The sequence below is a fragment of the Spea bombifrons genome, chromosome 5, assembly GCF_027358695.1.
Source record: "Spea bombifrons isolate aSpeBom1 chromosome 5, aSpeBom1.2.pri, whole genome shotgun sequence".
NCBI classification, from domain to species: domain Eukaryota; kingdom Metazoa; phylum Chordata; class Amphibia; order Anura; family Pelobatidae; genus Spea; species Spea bombifrons.
The window spans coordinates 79,436,689-79,463,138 of NC_071091.1; the positions used below are offsets into that span (position 1 = coordinate 79,436,689).

General features: G+C 39.9%; 1 protein-coding gene across 1 annotated transcript; it reads left to right on the forward strand.

The window, feature by feature from the left end:
* The first annotated feature begins 201 nt into the window (after nucleotides 1–201).
* GREB1L (GREB1 like retinoic acid receptor coactivator) lies at nucleotides 202–26,194 on the forward strand. Its single transcript, XM_053467708.1, has 33 exons — nucleotides 202–266; nucleotides 6,523–6,682; nucleotides 6,915–7,112; nucleotides 7,522–7,698; nucleotides 7,919–8,095; nucleotides 8,578–8,700; nucleotides 9,254–9,379; nucleotides 9,478–9,612; nucleotides 10,265–10,384; nucleotides 10,582–10,704; nucleotides 11,237–11,422; nucleotides 11,609–11,935; nucleotides 12,687–12,815; nucleotides 13,705–13,839; nucleotides 14,040–14,237; nucleotides 14,688–14,868; nucleotides 15,559–15,751; nucleotides 15,870–16,003; nucleotides 16,319–16,658; nucleotides 16,823–16,938; nucleotides 17,020–17,267; nucleotides 17,537–18,090; nucleotides 18,628–18,730; nucleotides 19,483–19,641; nucleotides 19,755–19,894; nucleotides 20,328–20,489; nucleotides 20,699–20,906; nucleotides 21,101–21,269; nucleotides 21,860–22,087; nucleotides 23,068–23,209; nucleotides 23,680–23,880; nucleotides 24,620–24,758; nucleotides 25,022–26,194. Exons 2-33 carry the CDS (start codon nucleotides 6,526–6,528, stop codon nucleotides 25,183–25,185), a joined length of 5,892 nt encoding a protein of 1,963 aa, XP_053323683.1. The 5' UTR covers nucleotides 202–266; nucleotides 6,523–6,525; the 3' UTR covers nucleotides 25,186–26,194.
* The last annotated feature ends 256 nt before the right edge of the window (nucleotides 26,195–26,450 follow it).

The following is a 26,450-nucleotide window of genomic DNA, read 5'->3' on the forward strand; positions in this document are numbered from 1 at the left end:
TCATTTAGCGTGGAGAAATGTTTAGGTGTCTTACATCTGACACACCTAATTTCATTCCAAGATACATCCCTTACAAAATTACTATGAACCTACCACTTTTTTATCCTTTTTAGAACCGCATGCTGGCTCCTTGTTGTTCATTGGAATACAGTGTGACTAATTTACATTGTCTCTGTTGCAGGCTTTTCTCCTTGCAAGGAATCTGCTTTGACCAACCCCGTTACTCCTAAAGATGCCCATGAAGCTACACTTCTGAAAACATAAAGGTACATTTTAAGAAAATTGTGTTGATAAAATGGATGTATTTTTGGCTTTCTTCTATGTGAATGTAACCATATTTTCTTGGCAGATGTTTTTTTTTGTCAGGAGAAATGTTAGAAGAAGAGGTCATAATCTAAAACTAGAGGTTCTGAATCTAAGACCAAACCAAGGACTGAATTAAGGTCCAAGTCTTTGCATAAGGAAAAACGGGACTAGATGGGTCTTCTTATCTTTCATCGGATTCTATGTTTCTGTGTGTCACTGTTATGCTCACCGTAAGCATGCTGAATCTGTGGCTCAGGTTCACTAGTATGGATCAGTCGTATGTTGCACTGATCTAACAAGATTGAAACAATATTTTTATGGCTTGTGTACGTCCAGTCCTATGTTGTGCTTGAAGGCTCAAACAGCAGGCATATACAAATGTGAGGGAGCCCGCGAAACCAAGGTTTATGGAATGAAAAAAAGCGACTTACCTCATGTCCTTTATCAGGATATTTCAGTGAACCACATGGACACATTTTTGTTACTGTGCTTTATCAAGAAATAGCCTGGCATATTTTGGAGGGAAAATACTTAAATTGTATGTGTATATATATATATATATCTATATCCTTCCAAACAACCGAGGTCAGCAGTGACTTATGCTTTATGTTTTCTCTCTTGAAATGAAAGTGTTGACTTACAAGTCGAGAGCTTTAATTAGTCTGAATTTGGTAGGTGGGCACCACACCTTTAATCCTGACACAGGCATGCATTGATTTACAAAAATTGTAGGTTTCAGAGACGACACCCACCTGACAGGTTTATTGTTTTGGCAGCAAATGTTTTCTCTAGATAATCATCACAACATTTGAACATTTTTAATGCCTCTTTTCTTGATATGTATTTCTTAGTTTTTGTAAAAAAAAAATTCAAGTTATTCCTCTGATCTGTAACTTTTTCCTAGCATCTCTCCTCTTGTATAGCGAGAAACCCTTTTGGTAGTCCTTTGAACCTTGGATGAGATAATAGCAGAAAGGGAATTTATCAAGCCTCAGACATGATACACAGGTGTACAAAGTGCCTGGGGTGATACGGCATTGACAGACAAGTTCTGTAACGCACAAAGCAATTGCAGCATCCGTGAGCCCTGTGAGTGTTTGTAATGTTGGCCTCCCTTTCAACCCAGGGGTTAATGTCCCCAGAATGTGACCTAAAGTGCGTGACTCTGCTATGACCATACATTTAAGTGTGCATTACTGCTAATACGCTCTTAACGGAAACACAATGTACAGCCGCCAATTTCCTGGTAGCTGTCAGCCTGTGCTAACAACAACGAAAGCAACATTTGTGGTGTGATGGATCCTGTGCATGGATCCTATGGATGGATCCTATGTACATTACGTACACGCTGAGACGTGGAAAGTTTTTAAGGCTGTTAACTACAATGCCTATCATGCTGAACCATCTATACAGTTCCGCACATATGTATGATGGTTAGGAACATACTAGGATCTCTGGCACTGTAGTGCCACTTTTTAATTTGCTTTTGATGGCTGAATTGTCCCTTTAAAAATGCACTATTGAAGCTTAACCCCCCCCCCCTAAAATTCTAGTTTTAGTCTTGTTTTTTTAAATGCTTATCGGAGTGTATTTTGTATGCTAACAATAATCCTCCGTATGTATCATTGTAAATGTATTATTACAATGAACACAAATCTGTGTGAGAAAGTACGATTTAGTCTGTGGCTGTAGAAACTAGACAAAATATTCCTTTTTCTGATACTTAGTTTGACGTGTGGAATGCCCTGTTTGCAAATAAAGGCTTTGCACTTGAACACTGTGTGAACTTCGATCTTTGCTGGCATGTTCCCATCAGCGTGCTGTATTAATATGACCATGGGAATTGTCAGAATAAGAGAAAATAAGGCATACTACAGATAAATGGTAAACTGTAATACAGCCATTGAATAGAAAGTGAATCTGTGTGATGAGATTATAGAACTGAGTGGATGTGGTCACGAAAAAAGGTAGGCTAAAAAATATAAAGACTATTTTATGCTATGAAACTTAATTTTGTCACGTTGGATATGCTGGATGCCTTTTTGGGTTGCGATGTCATGTGCTATATTTAGAATAGAAATGTAAATTCTGCACACAGAGGAAATTCGAATCATTGATTCCAAAGAATTGTGGTCTGGCATGGTTTTTAACAGACTCTGTTACATGTGATTCATTGTATTGATCTCCATGTCAGAAAATGAAGTGTGCACTCCAGTGGCCACTAGCTTGTGCAGATGGGATGGTAATTAAACAATCGGAACTCATAACCTGCAATGAATGATAGCTCAATAAAGGGTTAAGCGAATCTAGGCAAAACTAGATGGTAGATCCACTGATAACAGTACTTTGAATCTCCTACCAAATAGAGAATACGATGCATAAGTATGTAAACTAAGATGTTGGATGCTCGTGTAATGTGTACAATATAACCAGCAAAACACATTCACATACACGCATGAATATTGCATTATTCTTTCATACAAATGAACCTGGGTATGCATGAAGGCGAATCATTCGCTCTTCATCCAGCGTACTGTTGAATTCTCTCGCTTTCTCATCGGACATGACTGCCGTATTCTTAAAACGAGGAACGTGTCGTAGCTCCCAAAAGTTACACCTATCAATCGAAGGGGTCAAGGGACAGCTGACTGAGGTCAATGGGACACCATAGGGTGTATTTTGTTACTTTGGAGAAAGAACAGACCAGCAAGACTCCGCCTCAGATTCTCTTGAAAATCTTGTTGTGAAAAGGTTTTATGAGGCTAAGCCCTGATTTATCTCAGGAATGCTCTCTTTTGTTTTAAGTCAGGGCTAATCTTTGCCAAATGTCAGGCTGTTAGCATTGTGACGATGATAAAGAACTCAATTCCCAGATAAGGTTGAAATACTCTTTGATTTGGACAATTTTGGATAAAATGCCTTAAGATGCCTTAACTGATAGCAAACACTGTAAAATATTAGCTGGCTGATTGAAAAAATGTTGTCGCTCCATGTTTCCTTAAAGCAGTCCGCCATGGAAAATTGTTGTATTCTACACCTATTGTTGTACTGCCAGCTCATTGTCATCTAAACTGTTCACTGATGAGCTGCTTAGTGGGAATACTGTTTAGCATTTAATTTGGATTAATGAGCACGCTTTACATGTATAGCCTGAATGTATTTAGTGGCGAGAGACAGCTTTTCTAGCTGTCCACCAGCTGGCATGTCATTTTTTTTTTCCCATTCTTGGGAATGGTGTTTTTCTTTGGTTTTTGGCATGAAGGTATTGTCATAGCCAAGTCTGTGAGATATTCCACAAAAAAGTTCAGGACACTGCTGCATGCAGTGAGAATGGCTGCGGTGTCCTGCACAGCCTGAGGTCCGGGCCACTGTGACCCCTCTGTTTTATCTTGCCAATACTTGGCACATTAGCGAGAGATTAAGCAATGCAGTCAATGAATAACACGTGGATGGCTAGTAGGACTCTGTGACAAACTGGTCACTGTACTTTCGTGACCAAGGGAGCCCTTATTGTAAACCTCTGTGTCGGTTTAAGTTATCCACCCGACGATCCACGTTTGGGAAGTGTAATTCAAATGTAATTATGTTGCATTGTCAATTAAAGAGAAAACATGTATACATGGCATAACTCCGTTTTTTTCTTTTCCTGGCTTAAAATGAGCTATACATTGAAAATGTGAAAACTTAATGAGGTGTTTATTAGTAGTCCTGCAAATTCTGAAACATGACTACTTAAATTGACGCTATAGATAGCAGTAGTTATGTTGCTCTTTTTAATTATTTTTGGTGCAGTATCATCAGTGGGAGGCTGCTGTAACATTTAGCAAGAAATCAGCGTTTAAATGGAAATGTCCCTTTTTGTACCACACCAAGAAGATAGAACAGAGTCTTGGACTGCAGCATGGCTGCTGGTTGATTTTTGTTTGGGGGATCTAGTACCGAATATGATGTCATTTTTCTTGACTTCCAGATATATTATCTGGCTTCCATGGTTAAGTTAAGGAACTGAACAGACAATCCTCTACATGCTTGGAGATCCAATGGTGAATATGGGCACGAGGGGGCAAAATATAAGTTCTGTCCATTGGGTGGGACATGGGGCTCCAATGCCAGTAAAGCTCAAGGCGGGAGACTGGGCTTTAGAGCGTTCTGCGGTTCTTGATCCAGCTGAGTGGTTGTCACACGTGTTTTTCGTTCTGTCCTCCCTGAATGTTTCTGTTGTGTTCTGTTTTAGAAAGTAACTTTGTTTTTTGTGTGTGTTTTTTTTTTGTGCCCTGTTTTAGAACTGTTTCTACTGACGTTCCAGGTTCACATTGGTCTTTATGGTCTTGCATCTTTGATGTGGCCCATAGATTGGATCAAGTAATTGTGTAAACTCTGAGATTGTTGACTGAGTTGTGTTTACATTTTGAAAGAATCCTTGGAATTTATGGGAAAAGGGAGAATCCTATTCATACCCCTGAAGAGATGACATATGCCTTTCTAGGGCACACTGTACTGGTGTGCTTACTAATTCGTATGACTTCTATTTGTGATGTGTATGCTGTATAGCTTCACACCATTATGTATTTGGCTAAACAATTAAAACCAACTAAATCAGCCCTGCATTATCAAGTCAAAAGCAACACCAATCAGGAAGGTTCTAACTCGGATATTACCAGCATTATATGAGTATATGGTGTAATGCGCATATTTTCTTTACTTTGTGGCGTAAACTCTTCTTATTTTTGTTAAATGTCCGGAATCTGTACTGTCGTGCAGGTGATGATGGAGTTGCAAGGAGCATTGTGTTCTATTAACCATTAATACGTTGCATGGTGAGGGCTGAAATGTTACTATGTGAGAGAGTAAATTAATCTATTGTGCCAGTGGGTTTCGGTGTCAGGGAATAACATGCAATACTGGCTGTCATCTAAGTATTCAGACATTTAAATACTTTTTTTTTAAGTAACTTTGTAGAATAAATCTATAATTGAACACATTGATATTTGAAATGGATTGAAATTGCTGGCCTCCCAAGATCAAAGCAGCGTATCCATCTCAGAAGTTGAGATCGAAGATTTGGCCACAGCTGTGTCACAAATAGATTGTGCGTCTTAGCTGACAAATCTTTCATGCCTGATGTTTACCGTATCACACGTGCCCCCCCCCCCTTGTTTGTCATGGTTGCCCTGTCTCGCTCATTACGATGACATTGTCCCTTAGCTGCTTCTTGCTGACCACCTGTCCGGCATTAAGAGCTTTCCCCAGTTCCCCGCCTACTCTGATACGACTGACAGATGGGCAGACATAAGAGAACCAAAGCGAATATACACCCAAATATTTAACCCCTGGGTGTCCGGATGATCTATGACTAAATTTACTAGACGCTAAAGCAGAATGAAAAATGTTCCCCTATATAACGTAACTTGAGTTCTATAGAATGGGTGTTTTAGTACAGTGTGCCTACCTAAATGTAAATAATGTGTGTGGGGATGTTTTTTTTATTTAAATATTTGATTTTTTTCACTGTGAACGATTTGGTGTTGGGGAAATATACTATTTTTGCCCAATGGACATAAGGTACTGTTGGTACATGTTATTGGAGCAGTTGTCCTTATGGGTTAAGGAGTACTTAACCAGTTGATAAGCGGCTATTACTGTTGCCATGGGGTAGAAATTTTTATTTTACTGTTTGTCTTTCATTTACAAGAGAACTACGGTATCTATCTCTAAAGAAATTGCCTTACTTGATTGTATACAGTGCATATCTTAATGAGGTCCTCTATTTTATGTGTAAGCCAATCTTCATAATGCACTCTAGCCTTCCACTTAGCACAATCGCTCCAGAGCCCCTGTTTTATGTATGTATGTATGTATGTATGTATATATATATTTAGGAGCCTGGAATGCGTGATATGTGTGTGTGTCATGCCACTCCACACTAGAACACTTAATTGATTGTGTTGAAACTTCAGTAACTAATGACATACAAGAGTATGTGTCAATGGAGTTCTTTGTTGGTTTAATTATTTTATTACATAACTAGTAATTGCTTGCATCCATATATACAAGGGATCAGGGGCAGTTGTTTGTCTAATTTGAGGATCTTAGGCCATCTTGAGATTTTTTTTTTTCTTTTTACACAAAAATGACTCTGCTTGCTAATATAAGTTTGTGAGAATATTATATGTTCAGTTGCTTTTTTTTTAGTTGTCCCACTGTTCTGTGTTTCAGGCCATGGGGAACTCATATGCAGGACAGCTGAAGTCTGCTCGTTTTGAAGAGGCTCTTCACAATTCCATTGAAGCCTCTCTGCGGTGCAGCAATGTGGTGCCTCGACCTGTATTTTCCCAGCTTTATCTAAATTCTGAAAACTCCGCATTCTCCCCAGGTGGTAAGTTACCATACAATTGTATTCCCAACTTATATACTATAGTCAACGTCCCTTCATACTTACTCTAGTATAATTCTGATCACTTCTCCCAGGCAGGTAAAGTTTTTGACTCTCTTAACTGTTAAATAAGTCTTAAATGTATTGCGTTATGATTGGATGAACCACAATATCATGATTGTGTTTTGTTTGGTGATCATTAAAAATATGAAAAAAATATTTGATGTACCCATAGATGTAAAACCTAAAGTGGAAGAGCTCGACAAGGATTTTGTCCAAAGGTACACTCAAAATGGCAGCCTTGACTTCACTACCAGCCAGACTGTGTGTGAAATGGAAGAAGAGGATGAAGAAGAAGATATGTCAGATTCAAGCAGTCCTCCTCTGCCATATGCACAGAAGCCAGCTCCAGAAGGATCCTGTACCATAGATGGTAATGTAGTTATTACATGGTCTTTTAAAATACTGCCTTCATTACCTTTCCCCCTTTCTAAAATTACACCTTGAAATAAGCCAAAGTAACTCGGGAGCTTGACGTTTCCTTTATTTTAAATGCGATAGTCTTATTGTACCTAAGGGAGGGACATCATAGAATGGGACCTCACTACTTCTTCTCCTGGAAGATGTTTACTTATCTACCACCATCCCGGTGAAGTGAAACTTCTCTATAGTACAGCTATACCGCTACCCAATGGTTTAGTATATTTTTACGCGCATGACATGATTTATGAATAGTACACTACATACAAAATTATACACTTCAGTTTAATGGCCATCTGTTTACTGTAATATTGAGTTGAAATAAGATTGTGGTAAACGATTCATTTGATTTTTTTCTCCAGGTTTTTGCCAGGCTGGGAAAGACTTGCGGTTGGCATCACTCTGCACAGAGAAGATCGAGGTGCCCACAGGGTTCCTTTTAGTTGGTGTCAAAACACCCAACCTGCCAGAGCACATCCTTGTCTGTTCTGTTGACAGAAGGTTCCTCCCAGATGATGATGGAAAAAATGCACTTTTAGGTGAGAAGGCATCACTTAAGTTGTGTTGGGCCGAGTACTAGATAAACACAACTCCCCACAGCAGTTTTTGGGTTAGCTTTAGTCACATAATATCCTGAGTTACTCATGTTCTAGCGGTTCATTTTCCAATGAAGTCACAGTTCGTGATTGTAACAAGAAGCATAGAGTAATGTTGTTGCATGTTACTGATACCATCTAATTAACTTGTCTCTATTTAAAGGGTTTTCTGGAAATTGTGTTGGCTGTGGAGAAAGGGGTTTCAGGTACTTCACAGAGTTCTCCAATCACATAAATCTGAAGCTCACTACTCAACCAAAGAAGCAAAAGCACTTAAAGTATTACCTAGTGAGGAACTCCCAAGGAGTACTATGCAAAGGTCATCTGATCGGCTGGAAAGGTACCTGTGCCATGTGAAACATCACCTGCGTGTGTGCTAGTCTCAACTTTACCTCAATGTTCTTCAATTTCTGCATGCTCGCTCATTACAGAATATTGTGAACTGTCATTTTGAGGTTTTTCTAATATTTAATAGTAGTGTCATTAACTCTCTTTGTGAAACTGTTTAAGAAGTAATTTCCCAGGTCTTGGTATATTTATTAAATATTAAAGCAGCAATAGGCATTTTTCAGATTTTTATTTATTTTTTATTTATTTTTTGTTCTTGAATTGCTAAATGCAATGTGTCATTGCTGTTCCGTGAATTGGCTAAAAGTTAGACTTATGTCACATAAGCTTTTTAAGTTGGATATAAACAGAAAATATTTTTAAACTTATGACAAATCTCCACTATGAAACTGTTCGCTGCTGTAGGACTCACGGGTGCGTTGTCGCTCCTGTAGACTTACTGTCATGTAATGTGTATGATTTTCTTCTCTCCAGAGTCTAGAAATCGCCAGTTGCCTGCTGTAGTTCCAGCTGCCAAACCACTCGCACCAGTTTCACTCGCTTTACCACTGGAGAATGGAAGCAGCAATGGATACAAAACAGGTTTTGCACATTCAGGTAGGCGACGTCCAACACTTCCTAAACTTCCTTCAAATATTTTAGGGTAGGAATTAAATAGAAACCCTCATCATTCATTTAAAAATTATTTAAGCCCACAGTTTGTGTTCTTTTGTCTATCGGCGAAATTGTTTTTGTGTGATTTACTATAAAAGTAGCAGTTGATATTTGCGGATCAGTCCAGTGTCCACATTATCTAATCAATGTGCTGTCCTAAATTGTTCTCCCTTTTCTTTACTCACCCCACTGAGCTGATTCTTTGTCAGCGCTTTCAGTAGTCAGAGTGACTGGGTTTTTATTCTTTTTTCTTTATAAAAACATTTTAAGAGGATACCAATAATACAAAAAAAAATGCTGGACTCTGTTTACTGGATAATAGAATGTCTGTGGATCCATTTTGCTAATGATTTAATACATTGTGAGAGAGAAAGTGCCTAGAGCGGTATAATTTCACATCTCTTCCTAGTTGTCATCTCTATACTCCCGGAGAGGATTTAGTGAGTTCTAAGAGCTCTGTCTGTTTGTTTGGTAAATGTGTTATGTCTTTCAATAGAGATTCAGTCTTTCTCGACGTCCACTGCTCTTAATCCAAGCACCCCTCAGGACCTGTCCCGCAATAAAGGCGTTGTCAAGCCTTTACCACTGCCAGTGCATGTTGTGGGGAAGAATTTTCCTGCCGGTGAGTTCCTGTTCTCCTTATATTTGTTACAATAGAAGGCTTGTTTGCTTTTTTTCTGTGTATTTTGTTTCTTATTTTGTTATTTGTGGTTATTTTAGCTCCCGTTTCATTTCAAACTCCAGAGGTGTCCAGTGCTGTGAATGGAGGCCGCCCCAGTGTCCTAAACCCAGCACCTTCTCATCCTGTCCCTCATTCAACATCTCCCAGCCCCGGCTGTGTTGCTGGAGACCATGGTAAGAGGTTTGGCAATTCGGGGATTGTTTTGCCAAGCATTGAGTTTCCAATCTGTCCCTCTAAGCTTCCGTTATTATAAATTATATAATGTCTCCAAATGTACTCATTTATTTTCACTTAAGTATAAGGAGGCAAGTATTTAAATTATGTGTAATGTGCAAATCTGCGTGACTGTGTGTGTGTCTTAAGTGTATCCAGGTTATGTGGTGGGTGCAGTATTTTTTTTTTTTTTTGGCTTATTCACTGTAGAAAATACCTGCTCAGATAATTTCAGGTTTAATTCATATTTGTGTGAGAAGCATATGTTAGGGAAGGTAACCAAGTTCACTATATGAGCTGTATTCTGGATTACAAAAACACTGGAAACCTATTTTCTCCCGAATCATCACGTATGGAGCACAAGAAACATCTCGTTTACAGTAGTTATTTTTTTGTATAGGCACAATGGGGGTCTCCACTTGAGTTATGCGTGGGACCCTGGCGCCACCACTTGGGCAACCCTGGTGTTGCATATATTAGTATTTTAACTATAGTTTATTTGTATATTCTTCATTCACGTGTCTCCTCATTGGCTGCAGCTTTTTGAAAGTTATCTCCTGACATTTCTGTTAAGGTGACATCTTAACATTCTCCTTCTTTTTCTTAACACAGCAGTTCTCACAATGTCTGGGCCACCTAAGAAGAGACACAGGGGTTGGCCTCCTAGCTCCCCAGTCTTAACACCAATGTTAGCGGTTCCTGCACCTCCAGTCCGGCCAGTCACAAGAACAGGTAATTGATTTCAAGGATGGCTAAGGATTTAAGACTGTTGAAAAGCCGGAATCATAAGTGTGGAATACGTTCTTGCCTTTGTATTCCGTTGTGCACATTCCCGCTATATTCATGTCTTTTTCATGTTTATATCTACTTCTAACCCGACTCTAATGATATCCTAATTTTTTGGACTTTTTGACATGCTACGTTGACAGCATCTCTGCCGCAGACCGCTTTGGGAGCCGTGTTCCAACCCCATCCCATACCAGCTGGAGAGACCGTCATTGTGCCTGAGAATTTATTGAATAACTCTGGGATCCGGCCTGTAATTCTCATAGGTAAGCATTTTGATGTTATTAAATTATATGAAGTCAATGTTTATTAAACAGTAAAAAAAACGGCTGGGAATTAACATCACAAGTCGTTAGAATGAAAGTTATAGGCATAGCACTTCCACCTCACATCATAAAGTAAATATGCATTTCTCTGGGATGTACACCATTCCTTTTTATGGCATTACATGTTCTTTCATACTTTTCATGCATTAGTCTCCTGTGCAGGGGCTTTTGGTGCTTCCCGTTTCAGTCCCTGCCCAGTGTTCCAGCTGGCATATGGATGGCATCGATGGTCACTTGCCTATTGTTTTAAGTTGAAAATAATGAACAATTTTGTAGTCATTTAAAAATAGACTGTAAAATCTAAAAAAAAATGTGGGCTTAATGCATAGGTTTTAAGGTATATAATGGGTAGTTGTACATATTATTGATTGTAGAGGAGCTAATAAGTGCCACCAGAGTTTGTGTTGCATGGCATTATATTCAAGATTGAAGTTGGTCTTTGACATGATTGTATTTAACAATTTGCTTGCAGGATACGGTGCTTTGCCTTACTTCTATGGCAATGTGGGTGATATTGTTGTGAGTCCATTGCTAGTAAATTGCTACAAGTTGCAAGAACAAGAGAAGAAGGAACTGGATCAGATGGGAGTGTGCAGCAGCCAGTTTCTGAGTGTGGAAAACATGATTCTTCTAACGATACAGTATCTCGTGCGGCTTGGTAAGACCCTTTACTTAAGATTATTATTATTATTATACAATATATATATTCAAGGGGTATGACAAGACAAGAATTGACTAAGACAAACCGATACATTAGGTGGAGAGAGCCCTGCTCACAACCTTACAGATCTTTCTACTTTGATGACTTTGCTTCCATCTTCTAACAAGGATTTTTTTTTTTTAGGTTCTGATCAGATACCGATCCGGGAAGTTTTTGAACAGATTGTGCTTAAAGCGCTACAGGAATTTACTTATAAAGAAAACTCCTTGCAGATGGGTTCCTCGGCACTGTGTATTTCACAAGCTCAGCTGCCATGGCTTGCCCGTCTGTCGGCGAGTGTATCTCAAGATCTGGTTCACGTGCTGGTGACCCAGAACTCCTTGGCAGAGGGCATTTCAGAAACGCTGCGGTCTCTCTGTGAAGTAAAGCTTACCCAAAAGCTCCCGGATTATGTGGTAGCAATCTGTTCCTCGAAGGTCCGAGGGAATGAGTTTTGCGTGATCGCGTTGGGTAAGCAAAGGATAACGTTTGTCCGGATCCGGTCGTCGTCCATGCCTCCCAAATACCCTTTTATCCTTCTTTTGCCTGATGTCACCTTTATTCAATAGTGCAGAAGGGTTTTTTGTGTATAAGAAAATCAGAGTGTTCTGCGGCTCTAAACATCACAGCAACATATATTTAGAATTAAAATTGTATGAATAAAAGACACTTTTCTTCTTCTAAGTGCTTTATTCACTTGAAATAAACAGCTAGCACACAGTCTCAGTAAACCCTTGCCCTCACAGCCACAACTCTAACCATACATGCCAAAAGAAAATGGTCCTTTTGGTAATCTGTTGTAAGGTATGATTGTATGTGCTATGTGAGTGTCTTTACATATATCATATATATACACACAATATACATGTATGTAGTTATATTATTGCAGTTAGATACTCACGAGACCCTGGTGGCAAGGGACACTGCACATGCCAGACGGATAATTTATCAATGTTTTTTTGGCTTGCTGGATAAATATTAACTGCAGTATAACAGAGGGTAAGAATGCCTGGCATTACATGTTAGCCTGCGGAAGTTTGTTCCGCACTTGACCTGCTTCTTTGTGTTTGCGTGTCATGGCGGCATGATGTTTGAAAAAAGTTTGCGTTATGGACAGCTATTTATTCACTTCTGTTTGCTTTTCACCAAGCACTCTGTTGGCACAGCAAAGTAGCGCACATCTTGGCAGCGTAATATTCTACAAAATATTTGCTTTATGCAGGACAATATCAGTCACGCGTTCTGGCAGAGAGCATGCTCACAACCAGTGAATTCTTGAAGGAGATCAGCTATGAACTAATCACCGGCAAGGTCAGCTTCCTGGCTTCACACTTCAAGAACACCTCCATGGGTATGTATCTTTCTCTGCGTCACCCTTCAAGAGGAACAGCTGAGAACATTGTTTAGCAGGCAGATAATATGGCTTGGCGGTCAATGTCAGTATAGGTAGGGCGTTGAAGTAAACCATGATTAGGAACATAATTCCAAGTACTGCGGAATCCACATGTGGAACTGCAGCTTTAATTTAACCCCCGCCTGTGAACTTTCTGATTGTTGTTCAGGCAGCCTTTGTAATGGCGGCCGAGGAGAAGGAAGATAACTTTAGAACAGGAAGCTATATCAGTTCTCAGCAGGGTAACATCTTGAACCAACCAGATCCAGAACAAATGCATCATTTACCAAACAAAAAGCAGAAGTTTTAACTAAGGAGTGTAGTCATAGAAACATATGATAGCAGATGGGGTCAAAAAATGGGGGAGGGGCTTTATTTTTATTTTAATAATTTACTTTTGGGTGAAAACAATTTATCTTAACACGCCAAAATACTGCCTCCAAAAATATATCATGTGATAAGAGAGGTATGCACGATATATATATATATATATATATTATACCCATATGAGATCTTCTTAGAATCAGATAATCACTTCCAAGTATGTAGATATGTGATCGCAGATAACCGTTCGGTCCATCCATCGATCCATTTTTCTGATGTTAAGACTCGAATCTTAACCAGTCCTTGGTCTCGCCTTGGGATAACGAAAGCAACAGAGCCGCTTTATGGCGTGGAGGGTGACAAATAAAAATGGCAATAGAATAACGTATTAATACAAATAAAATATGAAAGTGTGTTCAGTATTGGAAACGGTTTAAATGATCTCAATAAATATGGAATGATTATTTGTAGAATTTTTCGTCAGTTTGGTGTGTGCTCACAACAGTTATTATCTGTCAACTAGGCGATGATTTGGACAAGCTTCTGGATAAGATACAACACAAAAGAGGAGACAATGTAGTTATTCCTTTTAATGGAGATGTGAAAGACTGCGTCTCCTCTCAGGAAGCTGCCAGTATGGTTCCAACACAAGGCAGAGGTAATGTGCGTCGTATTACTTTACCGTATTAATATATTTCTATAAATATGTGTAGAGGGTACGTTCCATATACAAAGCTGCTTTGTGTATTAAAAAAACTTTTCACATTTTCAATATACATAATTTCCGTTGCTTAATATTTCAAAAAAATGATCACCTTGCTTCTTTAATATATTTTGTGTACGTTCTATGTGTTTTAGGTGGGAGCATGGATTCCTTCCAGATATATCGCTCTCAGTTAATGGTGGCGAGAAAGCTTCTGTCCCAGGTGTGCGCCATTGCAGACAGCGGCAGCCAGAGTCTCGATTTAGGCCGATTCAGCAAAGTTGACTTTGTCATCGTGGTCCCTCGTTCAGAAGTGCTAGTACAGCAGACGCTGCAGAGGATTAGACTATCGGGTAAGGATGAGTAATATTTCTTACACTTTACTCATATGCCAAAAGTAAGCATATTCAAATAACTTGAGTATTTTGTAGGCACCATCGGTCCCTTTAATTTTATTTTGTTTTATACGTTAACTGATGAAATGATTTATGAAAATACAGAACAGCAGAATTATATCCTAATCAGTTCCCTAGACTTTTTGCTAGGCAATTTACCTTTGGGTTGGACAGCCAACATCTATGTCTGGTGGGTTTTTTTAGCTCCTCTGTGAACCCAGAGGTAGCCAATGTCTTGTAGACCTGCCATTTGTCCTCTTCTTTTAAAAGAACGGATGAAAATGAAGTAGCAATTCACGCTGTGATCTTAACAATTTATGCGTACAAGATCTGCTTTATGGACTATATTGCGGTGAGGAGGTTTGCAGTAAATGCATGTTTTTATTGTATATTTATATTTTTGGGCAGGTGTGCTCACAGACTTGGGCCTGGAGGAAGGAGCATCGGCATGTCAAAGAGCAGAAAAGTATGTCCTCCGCCTGGATGGAGACACTCAAGCCAAGTTTGAGGCCTTTGTGAAGAAAGTGAAGCAGAATCCATATACCTTGTTTGTCATCATACATGATAACAGCCATGTCGACTTAACCAGGTAATTTTTGAGGCTACAGATCAAAAATAAAACAAAAAATATGAATTCTAAAATGATCTAGTCATACTGAAAAATTGCTTAAAATTTTTTTTATTTATTTCAAATTGCATTTTACATAGGGGGGGGGATTAACGGGGTTCCATTGCAGACCCTGCACTATTATTTTTCCTGTACACATATATACTGCTTTACAAGGTTTTACTCTTTTCAATAGTCATATTTCTTTGATAACCACAAAAATTAAATATGCATAGTAAAGTTCTTTGTGGGTACTTTACTGTGCATTCTTCAAAATATAAATAAAGCGCTAACCTGTGGTAGAAACTGAAACTTGGCAGCTGCCCCTGCTCTGTCTTTACGGCATGCAGCTGCCAGTCATTGACAGGAAAGCGCTTTCCTTTGAAATCACTTGTGCACGCAAGTCTCAAAAGCCCCCGGCCCACAGTCTTAGCTGATTCACACTAAGTGTATCCCATGCAAGGAGATGTATTTGGCCGAACACATCTAATGCACAGAAAATAGCTGAGGCTGGGCAAAAAAAGCAAATGCACAACAAAGATGTGAAGGGACCTCTCAACTATCATGTATTAAAGGACACCACTTAGACTTTTGAGTGTTACTTCATTTGTGAGTTCTATTATCAGAAAAGGTTAGTTGTGAGATGTCATAAACCCTTCTTCCCATGTTTAGTGCTGTATCCGGAACACTGTCACATGGAGATCCCTCGCATGGCTCGTCTGATCGCATCATCAATAGCAAAGAAGTGCAAGATGCTGTCAACGTCATCGTGCTTCAAGTCAGCTCCTTCCCGTATGCCTTACAGACTCAACAATCCCGGATCAGCCCTTGTAACGAGGTGCACTGGATTCAGCCTGACATTACAGTAAGGAACCTTCACCTTAAAGTAATTGCTAACATTTGGCATATGTCTCCTTGAAAAATAGCAGATACACATTTGACTCACTAAGCCATTGGGTTTTCTGTGTTTCCTTTTCATGTAGGATGAAGTAAGCAGTGAGGAGAAGGTATACTTTGGCCTTAATGATTACAGCAAGTCTCTCCAGTGGGGCATCACAAGTCCCTTACTTCGCTGTGATGAGACGTTCGAAAAAATGGTTAACACTCTCCTGGAAAGGTAAAATAATAGAAGCGGCGCTTCACCCATCTCAGAATAATTCCTCTACCCAGCCTTCTCTTTCTGTAAATTAACACAACACGTGTCAGAGCAATATAGTGTACAGTCAGAGTATACTATCGGGAATATGTAATGCTGTATGTGGCATGTACAGTTATTCACATACTTTACAGGGCGTATGTGAATGCAATTTTGGGACTCTGCTGTCTTTGCCTCCTGTGTAGTTAATGTCCGTCTTTATTTATAAGTGTTCTTGCACATGGGTTTATTCCCGCCGTGTGTCCGGAATGTAATGTGCCTTTCATGTTCCCGCAGGTACCCCAGGCTACATAGCATGGTGATTCGGTGCTACCTCCTCATTCAGCAGTATTGTGAAGCGTTAATGGCTTTAACCACCATGGCGTCGCTCAGAGACCATACCACGCCCGAGACCTTAAATATCATGGACGACCTCCTCAACTCCCCAGGGAAAGACAGGAGTGGACGGGGGCACATGCTGATTATCAGAGTGCCCTCTGTGCAGCTGGCCATGCTGGCCAAAGAGAGGCTACAAGAAGTCCGGGATAAGCTGGGCTTGCAGTATCGATTTGAGGTCCTCCTCGGTAACCCAGCCTCAGAGCTGATAGTTTCTAAGCACTTTGTGACTAGATTAAGGGTGAGTATGGAGAACGATATTGGGACCATTATTACCAAATGTGGTCATGAGCTAAAACCATATTATTGGATATGTTCTTTTTGTTTTGCTTAAGTAGACAGCCATTTGTACAGTTTTTTTTTTGCTCTGTAGGATGCAATTTACAATTTCATTTTTTTTTCAAGGTTTGGAGGGGATCTGAAAATGATGACTGGATTCCAAGAACCTTTTGGGATCTGGAGGGGCTTCCTTGCATTGTTATACTTACAGGCAAGGATCCCCTGGGAGAAACCTTTCCAAGGTAGGATAGTGATATGATAAGACAGATTTGCTGCTTTTCGTATTGGTGGCCGCAATAAACACATTCTCTTTTCTGTTCTAGATCTCTGAAGTATTGTGACCTTCGGTTAATTGACTCCAGCTTTTTAACACGGACAGCGCTGGAGCAGGAAGTTGGCTTGGCCTGCTGCTATGTCTCAAAGGAGGTGGTGAGGGAACCGGCGACCGCGTTGGACCTCAGTGAAAAGGAAGGAGACAAAGGCAATAATATCCTAGAGAATGACTCTGATGAGCTGTTTATAGATTTGGACAGACCGCAAAGCAATAGCAGTGCCATTACTGCAAACTCTGGTCAGTTTACACTTTTATTTCAGGTTTTGTGTTCAATCAATGGTAACGATTGATGTTGGTGTTACGCGGAAAAACAAATGTTCTAAACTGTGCCTTGGGGCATTGAACTACTACCTTTTGGGTGTTTCTAGATTTTGTCCCCATAGTAACAAACCCTTCTGTCAAGGTATGGTGCTGTAAAGTCTTGGAGACAAAATCAATACCTTCAAGACCACGATTCTATAGTTTAAAATACTATTTGAAGCTAAACATGTGTTTGTTTGGTGCAGGTTCCATTGCAGAAAACGGGGTGAGCTCCTCCAGTGCCGCAGATGATTTACAGAGGCAAACGTCAAGCATGGATTTCCAGAGTGTGGCAAACAGCTCGATGGATGAAGGAACATATCCTAACTCCACTGCCAGTGACCTCTGCAAACCAGATTGCGACTCTCTGGGAAACCAAATGGCCAGCAGCACCACTTCGAAGTTAACGTCTTCAACGCGGACTTTCCAGTGGTCTCATCAACCCGGGGGAAAGGGCAGCGCTTCGCATATAGCTCTGCCTCGGATTGTTATTCTCTCGAGGGCTACATATAACCTACTGGCCCCACAGAAAAGCGGACAGTCCGCTACTACCACTTCTCTCTTGCCACATGCGGATGTAACTTGGCTACGGTCTCTGAGGCCACCAGTGGCCAAAGACATGAGCAGTGAAGACCAGTCTTTATATTATAGGCAGTGGACTGCAGCCAGGCAGCATCATGCGGATTTCAGTAACGCCACTGAGTCTACAGGAATAAGGAATATTCACCCACGTCGTCTGCTTCTGGTTGGACCCCCACAGGTCATTATTATTTTCTGATAGTGAGCTGTCGGTACTATTGGTAACCTTTTGGTGTGGTTATATGAATCCTGGCTTGTTTAATTATGCGCTTCACCTTTACTGGGTGGCATAATTAGAAAAGGCGCTGAGGTCCATCAACGTTCCATACGTATGCAACCATGTTCCGTATTAAAGCAGAACCAAGAAGAAGTAGAAGTTTTCATTGCTCTACTTCGGTTCCAGTTTGCTTAATCTTGCCTATGGATATGACAGAAAAGTAGAAATATACTTCCTCGTTGCACTTCATATATAGATGTATTTCTGGATCCACTGTACTGAAAAATGTTTAAGAACTTGCTGCCCATATCTCTAATTGATTATTATGCTATGCACAATAAGCCAAGAATCATCCGAGGGAGGCTTACGGTGATAAAACTGAATAACATTACCACAGCAGAAACCATTTGAATGTCTTAATGTGCAGTCTTGTCATAACGTTTGTTGCCTGTATTATGTTTTGACTCGTGTCTGTCTCTTGTTTGTTATTGCCTCCTTAAGGTGGGAAAAACTGGCGCTTACTTGCAGTTCCTTCGAATACTCTACCGCATGCTTATCCGGCTTCTGGAGGTGGATGTGTATGATGAGGAAGAGATTAATATAGGTGGGATCAGATCTTTCAGTATACAAGAACATTGACTAATCCTTTTGATTATTTAAGTTACTCACCATTACCGTACGTGTCTATTATCAAAGGCACTTGGGGATACTTAATGGTATATTGGGTCTGCTAGTTTAAATGTTGTAAGCCAGATGAAAAATAAATGAGTGTTGCAATATGAAATAATATCTCTTTATTGGACCTACACTGACTTTTAAAGAGGAGCTTTCAAGAGTATCAACCTCCCTTTATCAAGTCAGCTATCTAAGTTAGACATGGATGGCAGTAGATGGGTTAAACAGGCTGATAAGGTATAGATCACAATAATTTAAGGTTGTTGTTATCCCAAGTTATGCAGTAACTAGGCATTTTAGTCTTGGATATTGATGTACGCAGATTTTATTTCTAAGAGGAGCAGAATCAAGGCAATTAATGATTTTATCGCCCACCCACTACCAGGGCTTTCATCTTCATGCTCATTTCCCCCCTATTTGTTTTCACTCCGTATGCTCCTTTACTTCTTCTCCCCACATACTTAAACCTCTGCTGTACAATTGCCCGATAGCCTCCCCATAACTTCAAATTGCCCTACTACTATAGACAAATTCCTGGGGGGATTCTCCTTGTGGCCTCAGCAAGCACACAAAAGATTGCAGAGATCAGCAGTTAAGATTGAGCCTTTGTCTCTTGTTTCCCTTTTATTTCTTTGTTAGAGACGCTGTCATTGAAATATAAATTTTTTTCTTTGCTTCCAGTAGATCAATCCGAGATAGATGAAGTGACTCCGCCAGAACAAAGCCACTGGCCGGACATTGAAGTCTTCAGCAAGATGCCTTTTGATGTTGCCGTGCACGAGCCAAAGTATCGGCACATCAGCCCACTTTATATAGAGCATGGCGGCCAGGAAAAATTAGGTATCTTTTAATGTAAAGTGTGCTTATTTTTAAGCGCATGGCCAGCTATTGTTCTAGTTATACATCGTTGCAGCACCGATGTGACCATTGTAACAAAAATCCTTTCTATGCAGATTCAGAATCGCGTGTCAGGACTGACGAACCAAAGAAACGTGAAACGGTCTCCATGATGCTGACCAAATTTGCAACATACAACACGTTTCATCACTGTGAGCAATGTCACCAATACATGGATGTCAGTTCTGTGTCACAGGTAACATAATCACGGGTTTTACCTTTTTAGGATTCTTTTGAGTACATCTAACTATTACTAACGTGTAATCAACCATTGGCTTTATCTGTGAAGCTGCTTCCATTGTTCATCTCTGTTTCAGGATATATTGTGGCATTTTTCATAAATATAGCTTTAGAAACCACATCCCTTTTTGAACATCCGATCAGAAAATGGAATTTTTTTTATTGATGCAAAGTTTGGCCATGCTTGTTTTCTCAGGGACTGCTTAATTCAGTGCTCTAGTCACGTGACCCATGCTGCGTTGGCAACAGAAGGACGTTTAAGGAATGTAATATCTTAATTATATGGAGCAGCTGATTAAAGTAGATTTGCCAAAAGCTACAAATAATATGCAAATGATGGAGTTACGTTAGGAATCGGGAACCAGCTGTTAAACCGCTCTCTCTTTTAGGTGCCGGAATCCACATTGCATGCTTTCACTTTTTCATCTTCAATGCTTGGAGAAGAGGTCCAGCTTCATTTCATCATCCCCAAATCAAAAGAACATCACTTTGTCTTTAGCAAGGAAGGAAAGCATTTGGAGAGCATGCGCCTTCCCCTGGTCTCTGATAAGGTGAGTTTTTATGTTTTCTATTTATTGAAACACTGGTTTTGTATTACGCCTGGTGTTTCACCCTTGCAAAAGCATAAAACATTTTTGGAGCAAATACTGTTTTTAGTGACCTCACGTTGGGTTTGACTTTTTCATCACAATGATTTAGTTTCATTTCCGAATATGTAACATTTAGACTAACTTGCATTATACGTTCTTATGACTTATAGCAAAACCCGAACACAGTGAAGAGTCCAATTTTCACGCCATCCAGTGGGCGCCACGAACATGGCCTCTTGAACCTATTCCACGCCATGGAAGGGATCAGCCACCTTCACATTATGGTGGTGAAGGAGTATGAAATGCAGCTGTATCGTAAATACTGGTCCAACCACATTATGCTCGTCCTGCCTGGCATGTTTAACAATGCTGGAGCTGGTAAGTCAATCTGTTTGGATTCCATTCCATCACCATGGATTTGATTTAAATGCTGAACTGAATTAGAAGTGTCTCCATATTATTGCCTTTATATATCTCATGGGTCTTATCCCATAGTAATGATACAGTGAAGGAATTAGGGTGCTGCTGAAGGAAAATAAATCAGTCTTTGCCTCCCATCACTTGTCATATAGGAGCTTCCAAATTCCTTATTAAAGAACTCTCTTATCACAACTTGGAGCTGGAACGAAATCGCCTGGAAGAAGTGGGAGTCAAGCGCCAGTGTGTGTGGCCTTTTATTGTTGTAATGGACGACTCGTGTGTTTTGTGGAACGCACATGGCAAGGTGGAAGAGCAGTTCAGGTGCGGTTTATATTTTGTGTTCGTTATCTCAAAATGTTATATTCTGGAACGCGATGATTCCTGCACACAGAATCAGTACATTGGTTTTGGATCATCGTTTGTGAAATGTAACCAGTCATCTACTGCTTAAAACATTAGAGACGTAACATTATTGCACCCATACTGGAAAAAAAAAAAAAGTATCCTATATCTTTGATCTTGGTGCGTATTCTGTGTTCTGTGATGGCAGTCCATCCTTTTTTTCCATTGGTAGTATTAAAATAAATAACATCTAGTAATAATGTATGTTCCTATAACTGCACACAATGATTAATAAAGCTGTATCTCCATCTATAAAAGCATTTTGTTTGTGTTGGCTTATCCATGCTGTTGGAGAACATTTTTGTATTGGTTTGATGTTTAGAACCCTCGTAGTACGTTTTCAGAATCGACCCTAGCCCTGTTTGCTAAATGTGTGCTTATGGTAAAATACATTGAGAACATGACAAAGTAAAAATTAGGTTTTTCGTTGCCTAGAAAAATATTTGGACGATTCAGTACAAGAAGCGAATAGCTTTTTAATAGTGTTTCTCACTTTCTTGTAATTGTAGCCAGTCTATGGAACAGGAGAGCACTATGAAGAACGTGTCCCTCAAGTATGTCCTGCAGCATATGGAAGCCACACCAAAGATCACCAACTATGCAATGCTGGGCATCCAGAAATGGAACAGCAAGTTAAATTCTACTGTGCCTAAACGCCCGTTTTCCAGGTGCCACATACATGACTTTATGCTCCTCAACGTTGACCTGACACAGAATGTGCAGTATGACGTGAACAGGTAGGAATCTTCTGTGCCAAGGACATGAATACAAATTAGAATAAATTAGAATAAAAATAAGGGTTTTAGAAAGTAGAAAGGCCGATGAGAAACATTTGTCTTTTTTTTTTTTTTAAATGACTTCTTTATCCCATTTCACCACTTTTCCTGCAGTCATTACACTCTATTGTCTTTATTTCGTCTTTAGGGTAAACTTCGTAAATGCTGTAAACATTGGATTGGACCTATATGTACTATTCTTCATGTCTTCCCAGATCAACTTTAGTTTTTTTCTGTTCCTCCCCTTATCTATATTAATAATCTATGTCTAGTAAATGATCCTACTCGGATTATTTTCTTCTTTACTCATTAGTGCTTTATACCTGTGAGTAAATTGTTGACTGTGCTATATCCCCTGCTCCATCTGACCTGTATTTATGGCGCAGGCTTATAGGCAGAGGCCAGAAGGATTGTTCTTCCCATTATGCATGCCCTGACTATGTCTGGGAATGACGGTTTTCTGGTGTTTGTCTTGAGGTCATTGTCAGGATTTTGTGTGATGGAGGAAAAGCTGCACTTTTACCAACCAAAGCTAAGAGATGTGTGATCTAGGGCTTGAGTCCCTACTAGCTTTAATAGAATGTAATCCACTAATATCACACAGACTGTCCACATACCGCACACAAACACTATGGAAAACCTGGAGGTATATTATACACACAACGGACATTTTAAGATTGGGTTCATTCCAGGTCCTGCATTTATGGTTATCCAAAACTGACATAAGACTTCAGCCCCTTTACACCTCCCCAGCTTACACCTCGTGTAAAATATATAATGTATAATACACCGAGATGGAAGATATTTCTTGGTGGTCTGGCTCTTAATTGCTATATTACACGGTGTACATTTATGGTTAATTAAGTGATATACACTTTGTTTATTTGATTTTTTTTTTCCCCATCATGTTTATACTTTGCACCCTTTTCTATTCTTCCCAGGTATTTCTGTGAAGATATTGACTTAAATCTTCGGGCAAATAGCGGGGGTCTCCTGATCTGCCGCTTCAACAATTTCAGTTTGATGAAGAAGCATATTCATGTTGGGGGACACAAGGACTTTATTGTCAAGCCAAAAATTATGGTATTTATTGTTATTGGTAGTAGTAGTAGTTGCTGTTATTCGTCAAGGCAACTTAAAATGCTTTGAGCAAATTGTTTGCGGTACCAAAACAATACTATGTACTAAAACCCCACATTTTGCCGTATTTGTACCTTTTTGAGATTGATTCTTTCTTTTGTTGAGCTGTTTTCATAAACTGGATTTGATTTGATGTTTGCGTATCAGCTGCAGTTCATTCTATGAGAAAGCAGGATACCTAATAATGTACATGTAATTGCTAGATGGTACCGCCTGCATTAGGGTCTCAACTTACTGTAAAGAAGACCCTTAATATACTCCATGCCTTCAACAGAGAATGTGGGTTTGCTTTCTGCAATGAATTTTCCATTCTACGGTCGTTTTAACTAAGCCATACGTTATCATGTTTCCACGGTTGTATATGTGTGTGTGTGTATATATATTATAATTTATTTTTTTATTTCTCTTTTTAGATAACAGAAAACCCTGGCTCTATATCCCCAATGCAGTATGTCTGTGCGCCAGACAGCGAGCAGACTTTGTTGGCTGCTCCAGCTCAATTCCTCCTCGAGAAATTTCTGCAACTCAGCGCACATAAGCTCTTTCCCAAAGCTGTCAATAACCCGAGGAACCCCGTGTTGGCCGTGGACTGTTACTTGAATTTGGGACCAGAGGTAACAAAATCTTGTCAAATTATATTTGGACCCTAACAAGGCTGGCACCTCGTGGGGGTGGGGAAAGGTGGCCCCTCTCCCCCCATGCCGTTACTTAAGACCCCCATCTAATCTGCACTTCTGCTCACCTCCAACAACAGGATGGCCCAGTGTTAGAGGTCATGTCTACTTGATGCATTTGAACCTGCCTTGGGGACAATTGCCCACCTGCCTGCCCATGGGACTGAACATATTTCAGTGACACCAAAACATACACTATTGCAGCACATGTTGGAAAGCTAACCATACCATAATAGATTGTGTCCAGCACAGAAAAATGTACTGAGGTCAAATTCAGCAAATTGATGATCAAAAATACACACTCTGGGTTATTGCACAAAAAATGATTCTGGTGCAAAGTTGAAGATGTGGTCTCACCATCAAAGCAACCAATTGGATTTTCTTGTGGGCTGGATCATTCCGTTAGTTGCTGTTGAACTTTTTTGCCAGATTTGTTTTGTTTTTATGTGCATAATCCACACACAGGTTTAGGAAACATATTTTAATTGGCATAAAAAAAGGGTCAGGACAGAACTGCTAGTAGCAGGGCCACAATGAGAATGGGGGATGACCCAACAACTGACCGGCCATCCTGGAAATGGGTGAAAACTCCATGAAAGCTCACAAATGATCTGTAGTTTATAACCACGTATTTTATAAGTGAACTCATGTTAATGACTGCCTCGTTCCTCCATTCCAGGTGACGTTGTGCTATGTTAGTTCAAGGCCACATTCTGTCAATGTGAGCTGCGAAGGAGTGCCATTCAGTGGACTTCTTCTGTACTTATGTGACTCCTTTGTGTGTGCGGGGATGCTGAAAAAGTACAGATTTCTTAAAGGTATGCGTCAACACTTGGATACAAGCCATCTAGTTACTGGTTTCTGTTCTCTGACAAATGCATGTTTTAATATAGTTAAACGTTGTTACCGAGTATATTGAGAGTTCATTAAATTAAGGTAGTTAAAGCACTGTCTAGTTATTTGGAAATAATATTTGGCTGTACAGTGATCCTGCTCCTAGTGAGAAATAAGGGGTTGTGTATTTAGCAGTAATGGCGAATGTATGTGGGCCCTGCACTCATTGTTTCTGCTTGACTTGAAGGTGCGACTCTGTGCGTCATTTGCCAAGACAGGAGCTCCCTACGTCAGACCATCGTGCGCCTTGAGCTCGAGGATGAGTGGCAGTTCAGACTGCGTGATGAGTTTCAGACGGCTAACAGCAGCGATGACAAACCACTTTATTTCCTCACGGGACGCCATATCTGAACTTCACTTCCTATCAATCACCATGGAGACAGAGAAAAGCAGCGTTTGCCTTAGTGGATCAGAAGGATTTTCACTTCTGTCCATTCAGAAAGAGATTCTTTTTTTAACGTCATCTATGCCTTTCGTGTAGAGAGGACTTTTGGCGAGTTGGCGTTCAGCAATGACCCTACTGACTTGATTCTTGGATTGTTCGACAAATTGTTACCTCGGATTATTCAAGTGCATCTTTAAGTTATACACCATGTTGCCATGGGAACACAAAGCGTTCTATAGTCACTTTATCAATTTCTCTGGTACACTGATAACTCAGGGGTTCCTACTTTCCAAATAATGGACAACAGAGTCATCTCTGCCTTTTGCAGCGTTTGTTTTTCTACATGAAGTACAATAAACGCCCTGCGATTATACTCTTCTGCACCTTGGGAAATATGCAGATTATCTTTGTATAACTTCAGGTTGCTTTCATTAGAATTCACTTGCAAATTAACGGTATCCGTGATCATTTCGCCTTTTGAAAGAAAGTAGATGGACGACTGGGAAAACGGACCCTTTCCTCCGGATTCCTTTCTGCCTTCATAACGCGGTGTTTTGTGCGAGCACCGATTATGCGTTTACGGTTTGGTATCCAGCAGCTCACGTCATGTGTATCCATCCTCATTGGGTCATAGCTCAATGTACACCATTAAAGAAGAAAAAAAAAAGCCAAAAAAATAAAACAAGCTTGGGTTTATACTACAGATGTGTGCAGCTGGCTTTAATACCACACCATGAACACGGACAAGCTTCTATAAGCAAGTTAAATTCCTTCCACCCTCACATCTAACTGACGCGGTGGCATGGAAATCCAAGTATCCAACTTGTTTTTAGATGTTATGAAATGTTTACAAATTAGAACAATTCAAAAATATTTAATATATTGCAGACCTATACAAATGGACTTGGGTAGCACGTTTTAAATGAAAGTGGTTTATTTTAGAGAAATTCCTTTTTAATAAAACTTTGCAACTGACTTTTGCCTCGAGTACTCTTGGAATTATACTGAATTCACATAATCTGAGTTGCTGGGAGTTTTCTCTGAATTGGGTATCCCTTGAAATCTCCCTGTAGAGCTTCAGGGATCTTCACTGGGACTAAAGATGCTAGAGATCATGGTCCTCTCTTCTTGAAATGACCAATTTACCCCTGCTTTGTGATTTTATTTCTCATCGCAACTCAAGTTGGTGAATTCATCAGTGAGTTTTGGCTTGGAGCCATAAGGGTTACCT